Source organism: Macaca nemestrina, chromosome 13 (assembly GCF_043159975.1).
Source record: "Macaca nemestrina isolate mMacNem1 chromosome 13, mMacNem.hap1, whole genome shotgun sequence".
Classification (NCBI taxonomy): Eukaryota; Metazoa; Chordata; class Mammalia; order Primates; family Cercopithecidae; genus Macaca; species Macaca nemestrina.
Genome location: NC_092137.1, coordinates 8,965,015 through 8,985,478, shown reverse-complemented (window position 1 = coordinate 8,985,478; position 20,464 = coordinate 8,965,015). Strand labels below are relative to the sequence as shown.

The 20,464-nt window shown below is 41.6% G+C and overlaps 1 protein-coding gene across 25 annotated transcripts in view; it reads left to right on the top strand.

Annotated features, from left to right (window-relative positions):
• The first annotated feature begins 561 nt into the window (after window positions 1-561).
• The window catches only part of LOC105486521 (kinase D interacting substrate 220), a 118,397-nt gene continuing 98,494 nt past the window's right edge, over window positions 562-20,464 (top strand). For 15 of the 25 annotated variants that reach the window (XM_024794323.2, XM_024794321.2, XM_024794322.2 and 12 more), the window contains exons 1-3: window positions 562-713; window positions 11,741-11,884; window positions 19,686-19,784. In XM_024794323.2, the coding sequence (XP_024650091.2) occupies window positions 11,777-11,884; window positions 19,686-19,784 (207 nt within the window). In that variant the 5' untranslated portion in view covers window positions 562-713; window positions 11,741-11,776. Of the gene's footprint in view, window positions 714-10,816; window positions 10,866-11,740; window positions 11,885-19,685; window positions 19,785-20,464 lie in introns of all 25 variants that reach the window. The other 10 variants (XM_071076194.1, XM_071076193.1, XM_071076189.1 and 7 more) reach the window with 3 other exon arrangements.

Sequence of the window (20,464 nt, the reverse complement as noted above, 5' to 3'; positions counted from 1 at the left end):
ATTGTCCCCAGCCCGCACCAACTTCTGATGAAGTCAGGCTCCCTTACCGGCTTTTTCCTGAGTTGCCAGGTTGACATATCAGTGGGTGCTTTTCGATGGTTCCCAACCCACGCACGTCGTAATCATCCTTGGACTTTTTCAAAAATCAAGATTGACGCTTATTGGCAGCAAGGCCTAGGAATGTGGAGGCTGAAGGAGGTGAGGGGAGGTGGTGGGAGACCTGGAAGGCCGGGAGTGTGAACCACAGGCCCCGTGGAAGGCGGAGGTCTAGCTCCTGGATCCGGAAGAAGGCTGCTGAGCCGGCTTTCACTTCTCATGTCTGTGCAGTGTCTTCTGAAGTTTAAGTGATGTTTATTTCTCTGAATAAGGTTGATTATAATGGCAAATAGGGATAATAAATTAACTGTAATAAGAGTGACAATGACAGTGAAAAACATTGCCTGCGGCGCTGGTCCCGGGTGTACCCGTCCCGCGGCCCCTCCAGCCCCGCCTGATCTACGCCCCACCCCTTCACGCCCAGGGGGCGTGGCAACCCGGAGTCCCGCCCCTACCCAGGGCACGTGATCTGTCAGTTCGTGGAGAGAAGAATATGGCCGCCGGGTGTGGTGAGGGCGACGCGCTTGCAGTCGCCGTCTCTTGCTTTCCCGTCCTCTGACATCGCCTGCAGCCGAGTGGGCCCGTTCCGCCGCAGCCGAGGACCAGGTTGGGAGACGGTCAGTGTGAAGGCCGGTCCGCGGGGCTTTTCCGCGGGATTGGGGAGGAGATGGGCGCGAGGCCGGGCTGGGGCATCCGGGCGGGGAGGTGGGACAACTGGAGAGTGCGCGGGAGGGGCGCGCTCGGGCCGGGGGTCCCGGGGAGGGCCAGGCGCGGGCCCGGGACGCTCGGGCCCCGGTTTTCGGGGCGAGTCCGCTTTTGCTGGAGCGCCGGGAAGGTCTCCGACCTTGGAGTCTCAGGTGGTCTGTCTCCTCGGAGCCCCTCGGGTGGGTTAGGGTGAAGGGTGTTGGTAAAACCGTTTTTTTTTCTTTTGCCAAGCAGCCTCTGGCACATCCACCACCTTGAGAGCCCCCTTAGCTGGTACCGCTAATCGTTCTAGGTTCCTCTTCCTAGGCTTCCACGGGCCGGGAGGTGTTGTTTTCTCCCTTGCTTTTATCATGGGCTCCATTGCTCCATTGTCCTGTGCAGGCTTTTAAACGCCTGGCAAAATAGTGCAAGCCATTGATGTCCACCCCTCCAGGGTTTATTTATAGGGAAATAATTTCTTCATCACTTTGTAATGTTGGAATTTTTATTCTTTCAAGTTGACAGGTTTAAGCCGATGAAGAATTTTTTTTTGAATTACTATTTATGCAGTCGTATCTGCTCCCTATGGGCGCTTGTTAAAAATGTAGATTTCTTAGCGTTTTAGAGATTCCCATTCCTTCGGCCTGAGGTGTGGCTCGGGAATCACCCCTTCAGGTTCGTTCCTGTCCACATTTTGACAACACTGAGGACCAGGCGTTTTTAAACCACCGTGGTGTGTTGAGTGCAGAGCCCAGGTTGGGAAATGCCGTGGCCAGGTGTGTTCTTTGTTCTCTTCTAGCTTTACTAGCATGGACTACTTTCATCAGAATCATTTTGGGGTGTTAGTTAACATGTCAGTTTCTGGGCACCACCCCAGATCTAGGGAATGGGATTCTCCCGGGGAGGAGCTCAGGGAATATGTGTATTTGACCAGCTTCCCAAATAATTTTGATGCACACAAGTTTGAGAATCCTTGTTCTACACCCTTTAGGTGAATAATTTCGAGATCATTCACACAGAGTGTGAACGATATATTTTTCCAAGTATTGGGTGGATTTCTCCAACCTAGCTCTTTTGGGACACTTCAAATTCAGCCTGGCCAAAGCACCCCATAGCCCCATTCACCCAGCTGGGGTGGTGGGAGGGAGGAGGCATAACTAAGTAGAGGAAAGTCTACTCTTTCTCCTGTGTTTTTGTTGTTGTTGTTGTTGTTAAGGGCACCTCCATTCTTCAGTCACTTATGCTGGGCATCTGGTCATCTTCCACCTGTTCTTTTCTTTTCCATCCAGTCACATAGTTACTTTTATCTTTGTATCCAGAATATCTCTTCTGGATATTTTGGTAGGTCAGAAAATTCAAATATTGGGGATTTTATATTTTTCAAGTTAATATCTCTCATTTCTTCTCTATTCCCACGGCCCCTCCTGTGTACTGTCTGTTTGCTGGTTCCTAGACTGGCATCTAGGGCCCTGATTCTTCGTGTTTTTTTCCAGTCTGGGTCACGTACACTGCCAGATTAATTTTTATAGGATCATGTATGAATGTGCCATCCCCTTCTTCCTGCTTTTGCTCAAGAACTGTCAGTTTCTCCATTTTATGTGCTGCTGTATTTGTCAGGACTGTTAGAAGACAAAGAACAGAAACTTAAATCTTTTACTTCAAGGAAAAGGAGATTATGGGATTGAGAGTCAGAAGTCAGGATGCCAGGTAGCTCCATTTTCTACATCTCCCTGGGGCAACTTTTTTGTTTTTTTGGTTTTTTTTGGAGACAGGGTCTGGCCCTGTTGCCCAGGCTGGAGTGCAGTGGTGTGATCTTGGCTCACTGCAGCCCTGACCTCCTTTTAGGGGCCACATTTGTTCTCTTCCTTAGGAGGAGTCTCTTTTCTGTTCATATCTGTTGTGTTCTCTCTTTGCTGATTGGATGTCTCAGAACTGTATCATTTTATGTGTGACCCGTATTGATTGGCCCAGTCTCTGGTTTCTAATTCCCAGTTCTAGAGATAGGAGTCTGATTGGCCCAGCTTATCTTTTTCAACAGTTTCATGCCACAGATCATATGCCCATCCCTGGGTATGGCTGATGCTAGAGAACATGGCTGTTGAGGGTAGCAGGGGCTGTGGGTGGGCAAAGTCCTCCAGAAGAGGTATCCTTAGCATACCTACGCAGTTATTCAATTTGACAGTTATCTATTAAGTTTCTACCTATTCTAGATCTGTAGTAGGTTCTGGGGATATAAGAATGAAGGAGAGAGACAGCCCTTAATAAATTAGTTCAAGGCCGGGCGTGCAGGCTCACACCTGTCATCTCAGTGCTTTGGGAGGCTAAGGCAAGAGGATCACTTGAGGCTAGGAGTTCAAGAGCAGCCTCGGCAATATAGCAAGACCTGTCTCTACAAAAATTAAAAATACAAACAATTATCTGGGTGTGTTGGTGTGCACCTGTAGTCCCAGCTACTCAGGGAGGGTGAGGCAGGAGGATCACTTGAGTCCAGGAGTTTGAGGCTGCAGTGAGCTGTGAATGTGCCACTGCACTCCATCCTGGGCAATAGAGCCAGACCCTGTCTCAGTAAAAATAACTAAATACATACATACATACATATATATACATAAGTTAGTTTAAAGGTGACCCGCGAGTGGGGTTTTGAAGGATATGTTTTGGCTTGTTAAGAACCTTAAAGTTGGGTCAGTCATTCCAGGTAGTTGGATCAGCGTGGGCATGTCCATTCATTCTACCGATCCTGGGTTCTGTGGTGTACCAGGCCCTTCTCTAAGTGCTGGAGATTCAGCAGTGAACAAAACAGAGATAGTCTTCATTCTTATTGAGCTACGTTTGTTTGGCTAGGGGAAGCAGACCAAAAACAAAGTCTGTGGTATGTGGAGTGATGCTAGGTGTTCTATAAAGAAGACCTTTAAAGTACGGCCATGGAAGGGGGATATAGTAGAGGGGAGAGGGCTGTTTTATACACCATTTATACACGGTGGTCAGAGAAGCTCTGACCAGGTGACGTATGTACAGAAAGTCATTGTGGCCTGAGCAGAGTCAAGGAGAAGGAGCAGGAAGAGTTGAGCTTAGGGAGGTGGGGAAGGGGTGGAATAGATCAAGCAGGGCCTTGTCGGCTGTGGTAGGGATCTGGGATTTTATTTTGAGTGAGAAGACAACTGTTGGGGTGTTTTGAGCACAGAATGGTTGTAAGAGGACACGATTGAGTAGGACCGCTTAGGCCTCTGTGTGGAGGGGGCAAAGGGCTGCCACCCAGGCCCAGGAATGTCAGCACCAGGGTAGGCTCTGGGGACTGCATAGGGATGATCATTGCTGGAGACTTAAGTGGGAGGAGGAAAAGAGGGGCTGGAGATAGGAGAACCATGGGAGGGGCCACATTCAAGAACTTACTGTGTCGTATCTGGAGGATAATAAATAAGTAAGCATTGGGCAGCATGGCCACTGTTGTTGCTTTCGTACACTGTGTCTGTAACTGGAGAAAAGTTATAGGGTGCATCTATTAACCGATTGGCCTTTTGGTGAAAGCATTTTGAATACATTTAGAGATTTTGCCTATTAAATTGGCAAGTTCTAAAAATGAGCTTACTACAACATAAATTTTTTGTTCTGCCATTGCTGTTGGCTACCTCTGTCATTTTCAAAACGGGTGGCAAGACATTCATTTTTTTGCTAATTGTGCAAAAGAATGTATAGCCTTATATTCCCATTAGACAGGAAATGCTGTGGACATTAGATTCAACTGATGTCCATTTATTCAAGAAATATAGTGTCTTGTATGAACCAGCTATTAAGCTAAGTGTTGGGTATTTGGTATAGAACAAAAGAAAATAATCCATTCTTTTTATAAGCTTATATTCTAGTGGGAGAGACAACTATTAATCAGGTAAATATGTCCCATTCCAGCAGGTGTAGCTTAAAAAAAAAGACAAATGTAAAAAAGATAAATATGTAAGTTACAAGTTTAGTAAAGTGTTATGAAGGAATAAAACTGATTCCATAATAGAGAACAATCCAGGTATTGAGAATCTACCAAGAAAGGGTGGTTAAGAAATGATCATATTCTGTTATTATGTAAAACAGCTAATATTTATTGGCTTCATATGGGTAAGGTATTATTTTAATCCCATTGCATGTAATCGTGCAGTTATTTGAAGATGGGGAAACTCAGACACCGAGATGAAGAAAGTAGCCCAGGGGACAGGGAGTGATAAAGAGAGATTGGTTCGTGAATACAGACATACAGTTAGGTAGAAGGAATAAGCTCTAGTGTTCAGCAGCACAGTACTATACTTAACAGTTCATTGTAGATTTAATTTTTTATTGTATATTTTAAAGTAGCTAGAAGATAAGATTTGAGATGTTCCCAGCACCAAGAAATGATAAATGTTTGAGGTGATGGATATCCTAAATACTCTGATCATCACATATCATATGCATGTAATCCAAATATTACACATACCCTGTAAATATGTACAATTATTATCTATTAGTTAAAAAATTAAGAAAAAAAGAAACTAGCCCGAGATGATACAATGGTCAGTAATAAAGTCAGGAGTCAAACCAAGGCAGTCTGTCCATACTTTTGACCACTAGACAGCTTCGTTTTAAGCCGAAAGGCCTTTTTGAAGTGAACATTGAAACTGAAATGTGAAAGATGAGAAGCTGTAGTTTTCCACCTGTGATGAAACATTTTTTTCTAATGAAAATGAATGTAGACGTATCAAGTAAAACAATATAGCACAAAGATGCGTAAAGGCAAAGCTAATTATCTTCTCCTTTTAGTCCTACATGGTAAGATAACGAATTTTACAGCCAGGTGTGTGTCCTTCCACACTTTTCTTTTTGTTCATGTGTACACACTGGATAGATACATATATGGGGGTCTTATTTATTTTATCAAATAGCATTATACTACACACGTACTCTTTAACATGACAGTGTGCTCTTGGTTTTACTATTGTATGTATCAACAGATGTGGATTTAATGTTCAAATTTTATTTTGTAATTTCTAGGTACTTACGTATGTGCTTACAAACATGACATTGAATAATAGATTATTCAGTGAAATTTATTAAACACTGTCAATGCCTTCTAGTCAAAGACTGCCAGGACCGTACCTCTAGTTGAACAAAGTTGGTCTTATTAACTCCCTGCAATGAAGGAGAATGCCTGTCCTAGGGAACGATGGGGGTCTCTGTAAGAGGTTGTTAGAAAGCACTTAGAAGATTCGAGATGATGTTAGGTGATTCGGGGAAGAGTTCAAGGAAGCAAAGCTTTGCTTAGTCTTGGGTGCTTCAGGAAGCAGGAGGACTGGCAATTCTGCAATTGGATATTTAAAATCTTAACAAAAAGGCGAGAGGTACGGAGTAAGGCTAAAGCTGTAATTGATAAAGAAGCGGCAATCCTTCATATTAGCCAGGATAGGAAGATGTTTGAGCATTTTGTGGTTTGGGTGGTGTTCATGTTTTTGTCTGTGTTCAGATATGATTCCAGAGTAGTCTTATTTTTGTCTTCATATCCTGGTGGCAGAGTGACCTTGTTTGATGTTGGCATTCTTTGAAATTGTTGCATTTACGTTAGAACACCAAGTCTGGCTGTGCGTGCCAGGTCAGTTCCCGACAGTCAGGGGCTGCTTTTCTCTCTCACCCCCTATTGTGTGGGCATTGTGCTAGAAATAAAGCAGATCCTGCTGCCAGAACTTCTAGTCTAAGGGAGATGTGGAGAGAGTAAGTAAAATGAGATGAAGAGGAGAGTTGAGTGTGATGTGAGCAGTCTACGACTAGATGTATACACAGGTGTGGAGGAGCCCAGGGCCTGGCCCAGCTTGGGGTAAGCAGCCAGTCAGTGAAGGCTTCTAGAAGATCTGTTAGAGCCATGTTCTTAAGGATTGGTAGGAGCTGTCCAGGCGTACATACGTGGAGAATGGACTTTCTAAGCAGAGGGGGCATTAAGTGTGAAGGTCTGGAAAGAACAAAGTGTGGGGCAGTGAAGGAGCTGCAAGTAGATCAGTCTGGCTGGAGCCGGAAGTTAGATGTGACTGTGTAAATGGTGGGAGGGATGGGGCTGGGGAGGGGAGAAAGAGATGAGGCCGGAATGGTAAGATGGGGCCAGATTGTGAAGGATCTGCATGCCCTCATTATAATCAAGAAGTTTTCACTCTGCTCTGTGGAGAGCGAGGCTTTCCATAGGAATTGCGTATTTGCATCTTTACAATGGCTTTAAAAGCCTTAGAAGGTGTAAGTTCCTTGAATAACTTGTAAGTAGTAAAGCTGTCATCTGTCCTCCCAACCTTGGTTTTAAGAAAAATGTATTGTAGGTTCAGTCTTGCTTCAGTGTGGCAAATGGATTGCAGGGGGCAGGACTGGAGAGAGGAGGCAGAAGTTGCTGGCCTGTCACGTTGGTCTGGGTGAGAGATGGTATAGTAGACGTTTTCAGGATTGCTGCCTAGATCACAACTGTTTACTCTTTTCTGGAAACAGTGCCAATACCGTGTGACCTCGTAACCCCTTCCCAACTTTGTGTCTCTTGTTGATTGGTTCTGGGGGTGCATCAGATCCAGCCTGGGCAGGCATAGCCCTTTTCTGGGACTTCTGGATCTGGGAACAAAGAATAGCCTGCTTTCTCTGGTGTTAGAGACTATCTGATTTAGGCCGGGTGCGGTGGCTCACGCCTATAATCCCAACACTTTGGGAGGCAGAGGCAGGCGGATCTCTTGAGCCCAGGAGTTTGAGACCAGCCTGGGCAACATGGTGAAACCTCATTTCTAAAAAAAATACAAAAATTAGCTGGACATGGTGGTGTGTGCCTGTAGTCCCAACTAAGGAGGCTGAGGTGGGAGGATCGCTTGAGCCCCAGAGGTCAAGGCTGCAGTAAGCCATGATCGTGCTATTGCACTCCAGTCTGAGTGACAGAGTGAGACCCTGTCTCAAAAAATAGATAAACAATCTAATTTGAGGCTGGATGGTTGTGGAAAGCCATATTTCCCTTTGTGTAGAAGTAGTTGGTCTAGAATGAAAGTAGATTAAGCCAGTAGAGAAAGAGAATCCTCCTGGCATTTGAGGTCCAGTGGCACCCACTCTTCCCGTAGTGTGGTTATGGGAAATAAACCAGTATTCTTCAAATACATTTTTCTGTTTTGCTTAAGCTAGTTTAAATTAGTTTCTTGCAACCTTAGGGGTCTTGATTAGTATAGATGGTGTAGACCTAAACTAAGGCACTGAGTGTGGGGTTGGGTGATCTCACACTTTAGGGGGTAAACTAGATGAAAAATGGTAGCTGTGTGACTCAGAGGGCCATGGATGCCTTGGGAGAGTAAAGATGAGAATTGTGTTCTACATGGAAGGAGCACATAGAGCATAGGCAGGCGTGTGGAGCAGCACTGGGGAGGTGTGGTGAATTTGAGTTCTTCTGCTTGGCTGGGCTGTGGGGTGAGCTGGGACTGATATAGAGGGAGAGCCAGATCCTGCAAGCCCTGCTGAGGCCTTAGGCTTGATCCTAGAAGGAGTAGGAACAAATGAAGGTGGGTGTTGGTGATGACTGCTAATAAAAACCCTCACTGCTTTCTAATGATAGGAGCATCACATTCCAGAACATGTAGGAAATAAAGGTTTTAAGGAAAATAAAAATTACACTGATGCCCATCACCATTTATTCTTTTTTTATTTCCAGTATTTAAACATGTATGTATTTAAAATAGCTGAGATGCTGTATATATAGCTCTTAATCTTTTACCCCACTTCTGCTATCATGAGTATTTTTCTGTAACACATTTTTTGAGACATTTTGATGACTGTATATTATCCTACTTTGTGCATTTTTATAATTTTATAGTTTATATAATATCCATTTCTAAGATTTTTGTTCTTAAGGATAAAATTGTTTTACTTAAAATCTTAAAATATTGTTCATGTTTCTCATGTTTTTAGAATAATTCCTAGAAGTGAAACTATGGGGTCAAATAACATCATGTTTTAAAATAAAAGTTTTTCAACCCAAGAGTATGAATTCAAGTTGCTCTGAATAGATACTCCCTGAAAGTAAGGTATTCTGATTTGTGGTTTACATATAATAACATTCCCCCTTTTTAATGGACAGATTTGAATTTTGACAAATGAATGATTGTGTAACTGCCACCACAGTCAAGATATAGAACAGCCATTAATGTACCAGATTCTCTTGTACTCTTTTGTAGCCACCTCATTCCCCTGCCTTAGACCCTGGCAGCCCCGATCTTTTTTCTGCCCCTGCAGTTTTCCTTTTCCAGAATGCTATGTAAGTAGAATCATAGAGTGTGATAGTTTCTGCCCTCTGGCCCCCAGAGATAAATTTCCTTCCCATGTCAAAACATATTCATTCCATCCCAAGGCCTCCCCAAAAGTCTCAGTTCATTTCAGCATCAACCCAAAGTCCACAGTCTCATTTAAATCTCATCATCTAAATCAGGTATGAGAGGCTCTGGGTGTAGTCCATCTGGAGGCATGATTCCTTTCCACCTGGGAAACCCAAGAAACAAGTTATTTGCTCCAACATAGAGTTGGGGAATGAGCATGGGATATCAGTTACAGACAGTCCTGTTCAAGGGTAGAGAAAAAGGAAGGAAAAAAGGATTCACCAGTCCCAAACAATTTCATTTTCTTTTTTTTTTTTTTTTTTTTTTTTTTTTTTTTTGAGGCGGAGTCTCGCTCTGTCGCCCAGGCTGGAGTGCAGTGGCGCGATCTCGGCTCACTGCAAGCTCCGCCTCCCGGGTTCACGCCATTCTCCTGCCTCAGCCTCCCGAGTAGCTGGGACTACAGGCGCCGCCACCACGCCCGGCTAATTTTTTTGTATTTTTAGTGGAGACGGGGTTTCATTGTGTTAGCCAGGATGGTCTCGATCTCCTGACCTCGTGATCCGCCCGTCTCGGCCTCCCAAAGTGCTGGGATTACAGGCTTGAGCCACCGCGCCCGGCCAACAATTTCATTTTCATAACAGCAAAAGTTTTCAATTTTGACGAACTCTGGTCTATCAGTTTTCTTTTTTTATGCACCATGCTTTTAGTGTTATATCAAATCTTCCTTAATCTAAGGTCACTAAGGTTATCTATGTTTTCTTCTAGAAGTTTTGTACTTTCAGACATTATATTTAGGTGAATTTTGAGATAGCACCTGTGTGTGGTAAAAAGTATGGATTGAGGTTTGTTTATTTGCATTTGGATGTCCAGTAATAAAATTTCTACTCCTTTGAAACTTAAAGTGTAGTTACGGTAGACAGACAGTCAGCGAACAATATGAATTTTTCGGATGATGGCAAGTGCTACGGAGAGTGGTGAAAGCAGGGCAAAGGGTTGAGAGTGCAGGGCGACAGTGAAGCCTGTGTGGGGTCGGTACCCTGACATCCCACATCAGGTGAGACTTTCTAACCAGGTGACCTGACGGAGGTCAGGGGGTGAGCCATGTGCATGTCCTGTGGAAGAGAATTTTAGGCAGACAGAAAAGTAGCACAGAGGCCTGGTGAGGGGGGACAGGTGCTCAGCGTGGCCAGGCAGCTAGAAGGGTGAGAAGGATTGGTAGGAGCTACAGTCACAGGTGTAACACAGGTGAGAGGCTTGCCACTTAGAGTTATCTTGGCCAAGGTAAAAACATTTTATTTTATCTTGAGCACTCTGAGAAGCCCTTAGAGGGCTTCGAATAAAAGAGGTCATTCTCTGACTTAGTACTGCCCACATTGTGGTTCTTCCTCAGTGGTGTCAGTGTCACAGGGAGCTGGATAAAGATGCAGAGTAAGGGGCCCCACTCAGACCTGCTGAGTCAGAATCTCTGACGGTGGGGCCCAGGAATCCGCTTTAAAAGCTCTTCAGGTGATTCTGATATATGTTAAAGTTTTTAAAAAAGTAATGTAATTTTAATTGACAAATTTTATATATTTATGGGGTACAATGTGATGTTTTGATACATGTATCCATTGTAGAATGATCAAATGAGGCTAATTAATATATTCATCACCTCACATACTTAATTATTTATTTGCAGTGAGACCATTTAAAATCCACTCTTCTAGGTCAAGTGGAGGCAGGGAGGCCAGTTAGGAAGCGATGACAGTGGTGCAGGTGAGTCACGGTGGCTCGTCCAGGGTGGCGGTGATGGAAGTGGTGAGTAGTAGTCAGATGTGGAATGTGTTTTATAAGTAGAGCCAAAAGGATCTGCTAATAGATTGAGTGTAGGGTGTAAGAGGAAGAGGTAAGTCGTGAACATTTCCAAGGTTTTTGGCCTTGGAAGGATGGACCTGCAGCTGCCGTTGACTGGGATGGTGAGAGCAGGGGAGCAGGGGAGCAGGGAAGCGTTTTAGAGCGGTGATGGGGAGGGCCGGATGGTGAGAGCAGGGGAGCAGGGAAGCGTTTTAGGTGGTGATGGGGAGGGCCGGATGGTGAGAGCAGGGGAGCAGGGAAGCGTTTTAGGTGGTGATGGGGAGGGCCGGGTGGTGAGAGCAGGGGAGCAGGGAAGCGTTTTAGAGCGGTGATGGGGAGGGCCGGATGGTGAGAGCAGGGGAGCAGGGAAGCGTTTTAGGTGGTGATGGGGAGGGCCGGATGGTGAGAGCAGGGGAGCAGGGAAGCGTTTTAGGTGGTGGTGATGGGGAGGGCCGGATGGTGAGAGCAGGGGAGCAGGGAAGCGTTTTAGGTGGTGATGGGGAGGGCCGGGTGGTGAGAGCAGGGGAGCAGGGAAGCGTTTTAGGTGGTGATGGGGAGGGCCGGGGTGGGTCTGGAGTCGGGTGTCGGGATAGGTGAAGACGGAGCTGAGTGTGAACCTAAGAGGCGTCTTGGCAGCTTTTTGACACCTGCGCTATGGGAGCCGTCGGAAGCCGTGTCTTCACTTCTGCCACTGGAGGTGTCCTTGGATGTGGTGAATGTTAAGAAGGATATTGTATTTAATAGTAACTTAATTTTTTTCTGATTGTAAATTATATGTATTTTGTCTAATTTAACAGGTATTCAAATAAAGTTAACTGCAGCTTTCTGTGAAAATGTCAGTTTTGATATCACAGAGCGTAATAAATTATGTAGAGGAAGAAAACATTCCTGCTCTGAAAGCTCTTCTTGAAAAATGCAAAGACGTAGATGAGAGAAATGAGGTAAGACCAAGTTTGCAAAATTACATTCTTTCACAAATATTTGTTGACTACCTACTACGTATAGGATAGAAGTGTGTAAGAAATAGGTAGTTCTAACCCTTAGTAATATTGCACTGTACTTACGATGTAATGTCTTATAGTTAAAAGTACTTCAAATCCATGTTTTTGGAGTACATTTTAACTTACATAAATGATTGCCTATTGAATTTAGATTTATTGATTTTTTTCCCACTGATGGAATAATTAATATTCAGGAAGCTTGATTACTGAAATCACGTACTTCTGTGAAACTTTAGAGATCCTCTGGACCTGATCTTGATTAACCAGACAAAATCAGGGATTGTTGAAATACTTTCTTTAATGAGCCCCCACTATCTTCCTCCATTGTTTGTCCCACACACTGTGGGATTTTAAAAACCCTACATCTTTATTAGAGAGTTAAATAGGTTAGGTATTATATTTAGTAACACATTAATAAACATTAACTGAAGTGAGATGTTTCTCCTCAATGTTATGAGTTAAAAAATGTGGATCTTAGTTCATTATGAAAAGCCAAGCTATTATTATTATTATTATTATTATTATTTGAGACGAAGTCTTGCTCTGTCGCCCAGGCTGGAGTGCAGTGGCGCGATCTCGGCTCACTGCAAGCTCCACCTCCTGGGTTCATGCCGTTCTCCTGCCTCAGCCTCCCGAGTAGCTGGGACTACAGGTGCCCGCCACCTCTCCTGGCTAATTTTTTTTTTTTAGGAGAGACAGGGTTTCACCATGTTAGCCAGGATGAGTCTCCATCTCCTGACCTCGTGATCCGCCCGCCTCAGCCTCCTAAGTGCTGGGATTACAGGCGTGAGCCACCATGCCTGGCAAGCCAAGCTATTATTATTTGGCAGGACATTTTAGGTGCTAATACAGTTTTGTGTAAATTTTGTGACTGTCAGGGTATGTGTTTGGTTTACAAAACTTAAGGAAAACAAGCCTGTCTCTTAGAACTGTGTGTGTTTTCAAGAGTATGATATTTCTTGCCAGTAGATAAGATGAATAAGGAGTGACTTTTTATTTTACACTATATATGTATGTATATATACTTATGTGTTTGTATATATTTGCTTACATATATATCTTGTGTAGACATATAAAAAGTTTTATTTATTTTTTATTGTGATAAACACATAATATAAAATTTTACGTCTTTACCATCTTAACCATTTTTAAGGATACAGTTTAGGAGTATTATGTATTTCTCCACTGTTGGGCAATAGATTCCAGAACTTTTTCTGTTTTTTATTTTTTTATTTTTTTTGAGACGGAGTCTTGCTGTCGCCCAGGCTGGAGTGAAGTAGTGTGATCTCGGCTCACCGCAACCTCCGTCCCCTGAGTTCAAGTGATTCTCGTGCCTCAGCCTCCTAACTGGGACTACAGTTGTGCGCCACCACACCTGGCTAATTTTTTGTATTTTTAGTAGATATGGGGTTTCACCATGTTGGTCAGGCTTGTCTTGAACTCCTGACCTCAAGTGATTCGCCCGCCTCGGCCTCCCAAAAGTGCTGCGATGACAGGCGTGACCACTCCATCCAGCCTACCAGAACTTTTTCATCTTGCAAAATCAAAATTCTGTCTATTAAACAACAGCTCTGCCTTTCCCCCTCTCTCTAAACCCTGGCAGTGACTATTTTACTTTCTATTTATATGAATATGACTATTTAGATACCTCATGTAATTGGACTTACATACTGTTTGTCTTTTTGTGACTGGCTTATTTCAGTTAGCATAATATCCTCAAGGTTCATTCACGTTATAGCATGTAACAGGATTTCCTTCCTTTTAAGGCTGAATAATATTTCATTGTATGTACGTAGCACATTTCTGTGGCTAGAAATTTGGGTTGCTTCCATCTGTTGGTTATTGTGAATAATGCTGCTATAAACATGAGTGTGCAAATGTTATACATGTTTTTGCTTTTGTTTTTTGTTTTTAGACAGGATCTCACTCCATTGGCCAGGCTGGAGTGCAGTGGCAGAATCAGGGGTCACTGCAGCCTTGACCTCTCAGGCTTAAGCGATCCTTCTGCTTCAGCCCCCCAAGTAGCTGGGACACAGGTGTGCACCACCATACCTGGCTAATTTTTTGTATTTTAGCTGAGATGGGGTTTTGCCATGTTGCCCAGGCTGGTCTTGAACTCCTTGACTCAATCTATCTGCCCGCCTGAGCCTCCCAAAGTGCTGGGATTACAGGCGTGAGGCATCATGCCTGATGTATGTTTTTAAAGCTGCTAAATTGACTTAGTAATTACTTCATTATTACTTTTTCTGACTTGTGGTACCTAATTTCATTTAATGTTAACTCAGTTGTTAAGGAAATGTTGATATAAAAATGTTGTTATTATAATAATATTATGCTAGCTAATGTTTTTATTGAATACTTATGCAAATATTCTGGTCTATATTTTCTATATCTTAGCTCATTTAACTTGCATAGCAGCTGTGTAAAGATTAATACTGTTATTTATCTTTATTTATGGGTAAATGACTGAATTACTCAGTTTCCTATCCAATGTATTATTTGGTAGAGTCCATATTTGAACTTTGCTCAATTTGACTTTAAACAGATTATAATCTGTTTAAGCTCTATGTTTTTTCTTTGAGTTTTCATAATAAAGTTTATTTAATGATTATGCCTATATTTTCACTGTTTCTATATTGAACAAAATATATTTTCATTAGTTAACATCATTACCCCCTTCTATGATAATGAATAGTCAAAAATTGTTATACATAGATAAGATACTAATCATTGGAGGTTAATTGTTATAAAATTATTACAGAATTAGTCATTTTGTTAGCATATATTAGCATATTTGGAATAACCATACGATAGTTTGAAAACATTAAATTTTACTTCAGAGACACTTGTCTAGGGAATGCTGAGAAAACAGCTTCACTCGGAAGGAAAAGATAGCACATCAGTAAGTGTCAAATTAATCTTATTGCTGTAAGGAGTAAAGCACAGTGGCATAGAGCTTAGTTTAGCATCATGCTAGATAAGCATTTAATGAATATTAACATATCCAGTTTAATATTGTATCAATTTAAATTGGAGTTTTAAAGTGATAATTTGAAACCACCTAGGCTTGTTCAGTTATGGCTCAGTGTAAAAGCTGGTATTTTTTTTTTTTTTTTTTTTTTTAGCATTTTGCTTTTACAACTTCTGATAAAATGTAATTTTTATAGAATTACAAAAAGTTGTTTGTATTTTTTCCCCTTTTCTCTCGTTTTATTTTTATGTAACTTCATGTTAATGTGTTTTGGTTATCAGTTTTGAGAAAGATTCTTAAGTATTAGATCAATTAAAATAATGTGGGTAGGCTGTATACAGTGGCTCACACCTGTAATCCCAGCACTTTGAGAGGCTGAGTCTCTTGAGCCTAGGAGTTTGAGACCAGCCCGGGCACTGTAGTGAGACCCTACTTCTAAAAAAATTAGCTATGTGTGGCACCTTTTAGACCTAGCTACTTGGGAGGCCGAGGTGGGAGGATCGCTTGACCCCAGGAGTTCAAGGCTGCAGTGAGCTATGATTGCACCACTACACTCCAGCCTGGGTGACAGACTGAGACCCTATCTCTAAGAAATATAAAATAAACAAATTTAAAAAGGGGTAAAATTGCCTGATACTGTGTTTATTAGCACATAATTGGCCACAAACAGTGAATTCTAGTTTCCTTTTATTGCTTTATTTATAAACTAGATACATCTTTGGCCTATGAATATTTTCAGTGATGGCAAATCTTTGTCCTTTGTAGAGTAGCAAAATGTTTTTATTTTTATTTTATTTTTGAAAGGAACAGTCACTCTCAGCTCTCCTTGGTATAAGGGAATAGTGTTGAGGCTGGTCATTTTTCTCCTGTTTAAGAAAATGAACTGAGACTTTAAGCAATGGAATTTGCTATATGTTTATGAGTAAACTTTATTTTATTTTTTTGAGACAGGATCTTGCTCTGTTGCCCAGGCTGGAGTGTAATGGCATGATCCAGCTCACTGCAGCCTTGACCTGCTGGGCTTAAGCAATCCTCCCATCTCAGCCACCCGAGTAGCTAGGACTACAGGCGTGTGCTACCACGCCTGGCTCATTAAAATTTTTTTTTTTTTTTTTTTTGTAGAGATGAAGTTTCACAATGTTGCCCAGGCTATTCTCCAACTGCCGGGCTCAAGTGATCCTCCTGCCTCAGCCTCCCAAAGTGCTAGGATTACAGGCATGAGAGTCACTGCGCCTGGTCTGTAAATAGACTAAAGGAAATTTCAAAGGAGGATTTCGAAATATTTTAGTTTCACTATAGTTATTGGAAGAAGTAGAAACCCTCCAGAAGGACTGCTTTAAAAAAAAAACAAAAAACCGTGGTTATTTAGGTTTCATACACTTAAATAAGTAGAAATGGGAACCTGGAAATTGGGAAGAGCAAAAAGATGCTTGAATAGTAGCTGTTTTTGCATTGTAGTCTTCTGGGAAGCTGAGATAAAGTCCAGTGTTTCAGTAGGTGCATAGTGTTCTGTTTTGTTTTTGGTGTGTTTTGGCTTGAGGTCACCATAAGTAGTAGAGCAGGGTTTATGTGGATTATGTAATCCTGTGTTTTCTGGAAGGAGATAGGCATGGAATTTGCTGGGATGTGTGGGGTCAGGTATGGAAAGGATCTTTATTGATTCATTTTCAAGTAGAAAAATGAAAGTTCTCATGATATAAGTTACTTTATCTCTACAACTGTAGTTACTGGACTGGTTAAGCAAGAACTAGGAAAATCCAAAGATAGGCTTTGTTTTCAGGCCGAACTTTTAAAGTAACAATCGTTCTATTTTTGGGGGTCCTGTAAAACTTTATGGCAGCCTTTCCTGAAAGTCATTATCTTTTTGGATAGTGTAGATACAAAAGGTGCATCAGTTAAGAATTGCTTTGTACTGCATGGAACAGCTCTCAAAACAGTGATTTAGACAAATTAAGGTTTTGTTTTTCTGTCATTATGACAAGCTAGATGAGCCATTTCAAGGCTAATATGATGGCTTCAGGATATCCTCAAGAACCCAGGCTCCTTCCTTTCTCTCCAGTCGTCACTGTGTGCCTATTGCATCACATCCGTCATGTTCAAAAGCCCCAGCACTGTGTCTCAGTTTGGCCAAGAAGAAGGAAAAGGCACAGACCAGCAGAATTAGTCCCTGACAGAGCTTTCCTGGGAGAGCTAGCCAGGGCACCATTGTGAGATTATTTCCAGCTGCAAGTGAGGCTGAACACTGGGCGTTTTTTTTCCAGCTGAGCTCACTGCCACCTCCAACAAGCCCTGTCTTTCTACATGCTGGGTAGACAACTGATAGTTTCTGCAAGAAAAGAGAATGACAGTTCGAGTCTTTCATTTGGCATGTTTCTAGGCTATCAAATTTATACCATCTTTCCTACTTGTGTTATATGTATTTGTAACATTTATATTATGTTTTTCTCTCATTATCTAGAAACACTTATCTATGTGAACATCTGAAATGTAACTGTGACCCAGAGAGTAAACAGAAAACTTCCCTGAGTCTTTGGAATTATAATTTTGAAAACTGTGATGTAAAATTGATGTATCCTCAGGACTGTGGATTTAGAGTCTGTTGCTTTAATTTATATATTTTACCAATGACTTTGATACCTGACTTTGTGTCCCAGTAGATTAGAAGGGAGAACAGTTCTATAGAATGTATACCAAAGAACCTAGAGCTGACAGAGGCATGCATGGCAAAGTAATTGATGTTGGTAGTTATGACTCAGAATTATAAACGTAATGTTTCAGGTAATCTGTTTAACAAGTAGCAGTATGTGCATAGCTTTTTAGAATGATGATTATCATAAAAGTTATAATCAGCTTTAATGTTGAGAAGATAAATTGTTTCACCCAGAAAATCTATTTATGTGTAATGCGTCATTCCCTAATGACCATGGTTGGATGACATGTGGCTACCACATATAATTTAGCATCCATCCTTACATAGGAATGTCTGTATTTAATGTGACCGATATTTGAACTTTAAACCAGTGTTTGTGTTTAAATCCTTACTTGTATTATTCTTACAATAGCATCTGTTGTATTTTGCTAATCATTATAACTGTTTGCTTATTTGGATTTTGTGCCTAATAGAATTTTAAATTCTTTGAGACTTTGCTCACTCGTTTACTCAGCAAATATTTGGATACCTGTGTGGCAGTCACTGTCCCTCACACTGGGTATATAGTTTTAAACCCATAAGCAAAACAGACATGTTTCCTGGCCTTTAGGGGAGACAGAAATGATCAGTTGTTAATCACACAATAAAAATGTGGTTACAAACGAGGATTAGTATAGGAGAAGTAAATTATAGGGGATCAGTAAGGAGGTAGGAATGAGCAGGAGGGCACGTTGAGGCTGGAGGTGGCACAGACTGGGTTGAGAGCCAGGCACATGCCCTGCTCCGCATCACTCAGGGTTTGTGTCAGCATGGGTAAGGATGTTGGTTCTTATCCAAAAGAACTATGGGAAAACATCAAAGGGTTTTCAGCCGAGGAATAATGTCAGGTGGGCATTTAAAAGAATCATAGATATTTCCCCCCATACTAACATACATGTAGTAAGTAGGTGTTTAAGTGTTTGCATAATTAAACTTAATTTTTGGTGTACATTTTTCTCATATGCCTTAGTGTGTCTTAGTACCTTTAGTATCATCCCTCTTTAACCTGGTACTTCCTTTTTGAAAAATTTTAATTTTAATTTTTTTTGGGGACAAGTCTTGCTGTGTCACACAGGCTGGAGCTCAGTGGTACGATCTTGGTTCACTGCAACCTTTGCCTCCCAGGTTCCAGCGATTCTCGTGTCTCAGCCTCCCAGGTAGCTGGGATTACAGGAATGCACCATGACGCTCCCTCTAGTTTTGTATTTTTAGTAGAGACGGGATTTCACCATGTTGGTCAGGCTGGTCTTGAACTCCTGGCCTCACGTGATCCGTCCATCTTGACCTCCCAAAGTGCTGGGATTACAGGCTTGAGCCACTGCGCCCGGCCTAACCTGGTACTTGCCGATCTGTTTCCTGTCATGGCACTTACAGAAAATGATAACTTTTGACTGCACTTGCAGTAGATGAGGCTTGCTGGTAGGGGTGACTTGTCCAGGTACCTAGCTGCCTGAGCCCTGCCCTTGTCTCCAGGGCTTGAGGGAGCATCGTCTCTGTACTCCTGTGACTCATTCTTAACCCGAAGGCTGGGACACTGATTTCACTAGTAGGAGCTTTATTTAGTTTAGTGAACTAAGTTTCTAAGAGAAGGCTTTAAAAAAACTACATATGTGTATTATACATAGCACCTGGTTGTTTTTATTCATTATTTTACTTTTCTTCTTATGGTCCTATTTCAGACAAAACATCTATATGTAATTAAAAACACATTCTAGATCGTATTCTACCTGTATTGTTAGAGAATTTGGCTACCATAAGTATTCTGAAATTTTATGTATATTTCAGTAATTGCATTCCAAATCCTAGTGTTATTCATACTTACTTGCTTTAAATGAATTTGCAGGGCCAAAAACAGATTGTTAATACTGTGGGAAGAAAAATTATGTTTTATTTTTTCTTTGACTTTTAAATTACTACTAAACTGCAACTTAAAGTTCAAAGCTATTTCTAAATTAAATATAGTAAACACAACTAACCAGTGCTTAACATACATTCATGAAAATGTTTGGTATATTTAACTGTGATGTTTTAGTAAAAGTAGCATATCTTGATAAGTTCCCTGTGTCCTTTATATTTTCTAGTGTGGCCAGACTCCACTGATGATAGCTGCTGAACAAGGCAATCTGGAAATAGTGAAGGAATTAATTAAGAATGGAGCTAACTGCAATCTGGAAGATTTGGTATATATTAAATAATTTACTCATCATTTGCTCACTCTTTGCTATGTTTTTTGTTTTTCAGAGGTGATTCAAAAGTAATAATTAAAACTTTTACATATATTTCAACTTTGCCTAGTGGGCTGTATCAGTGTTTTTTTAAAAGAGTAATACAGGAGAGAAGTTTTTACTTTCAATGAAGGATCTCAGCTCTTTGGTTTTTTTATATGGATGAGACTGGCTGAATAGAGAGCATGTGTACATACAGTTAAATGTCCGCCTAGAAGATATCCACGTATGAGTCATGTTAAGTAACTCCCCATAATGGTAACTTATTATAAATATCATTACATATGATAATGGCCAGGAATATATGGTCCCTTCTGATACCACCTCTGAGGGGTAAATCGACATTCCACACGGTTACATTTCCTCTGATTCTCCCTGTATTTTTGGAATTGCTTTTGAGGGTCACATAGCTACATCTATTTTGTTTCTTAATTGAATGATTACAGTTAGGAATAAAAGTTAACATAGGATGCTTATATCCTTTATTTAAAAAATAAAGGAGAATAGTTCTTTTCTTTATCACATTGTATCTAAACATTTGAGATCTCTGTAGTCTGGTAGCCTGTGAATGTGCTTTTAAATCTGATTACAGTCTCTTTAATTTGAATTTAAATTATAGTCAGGGTGGCTAGCCA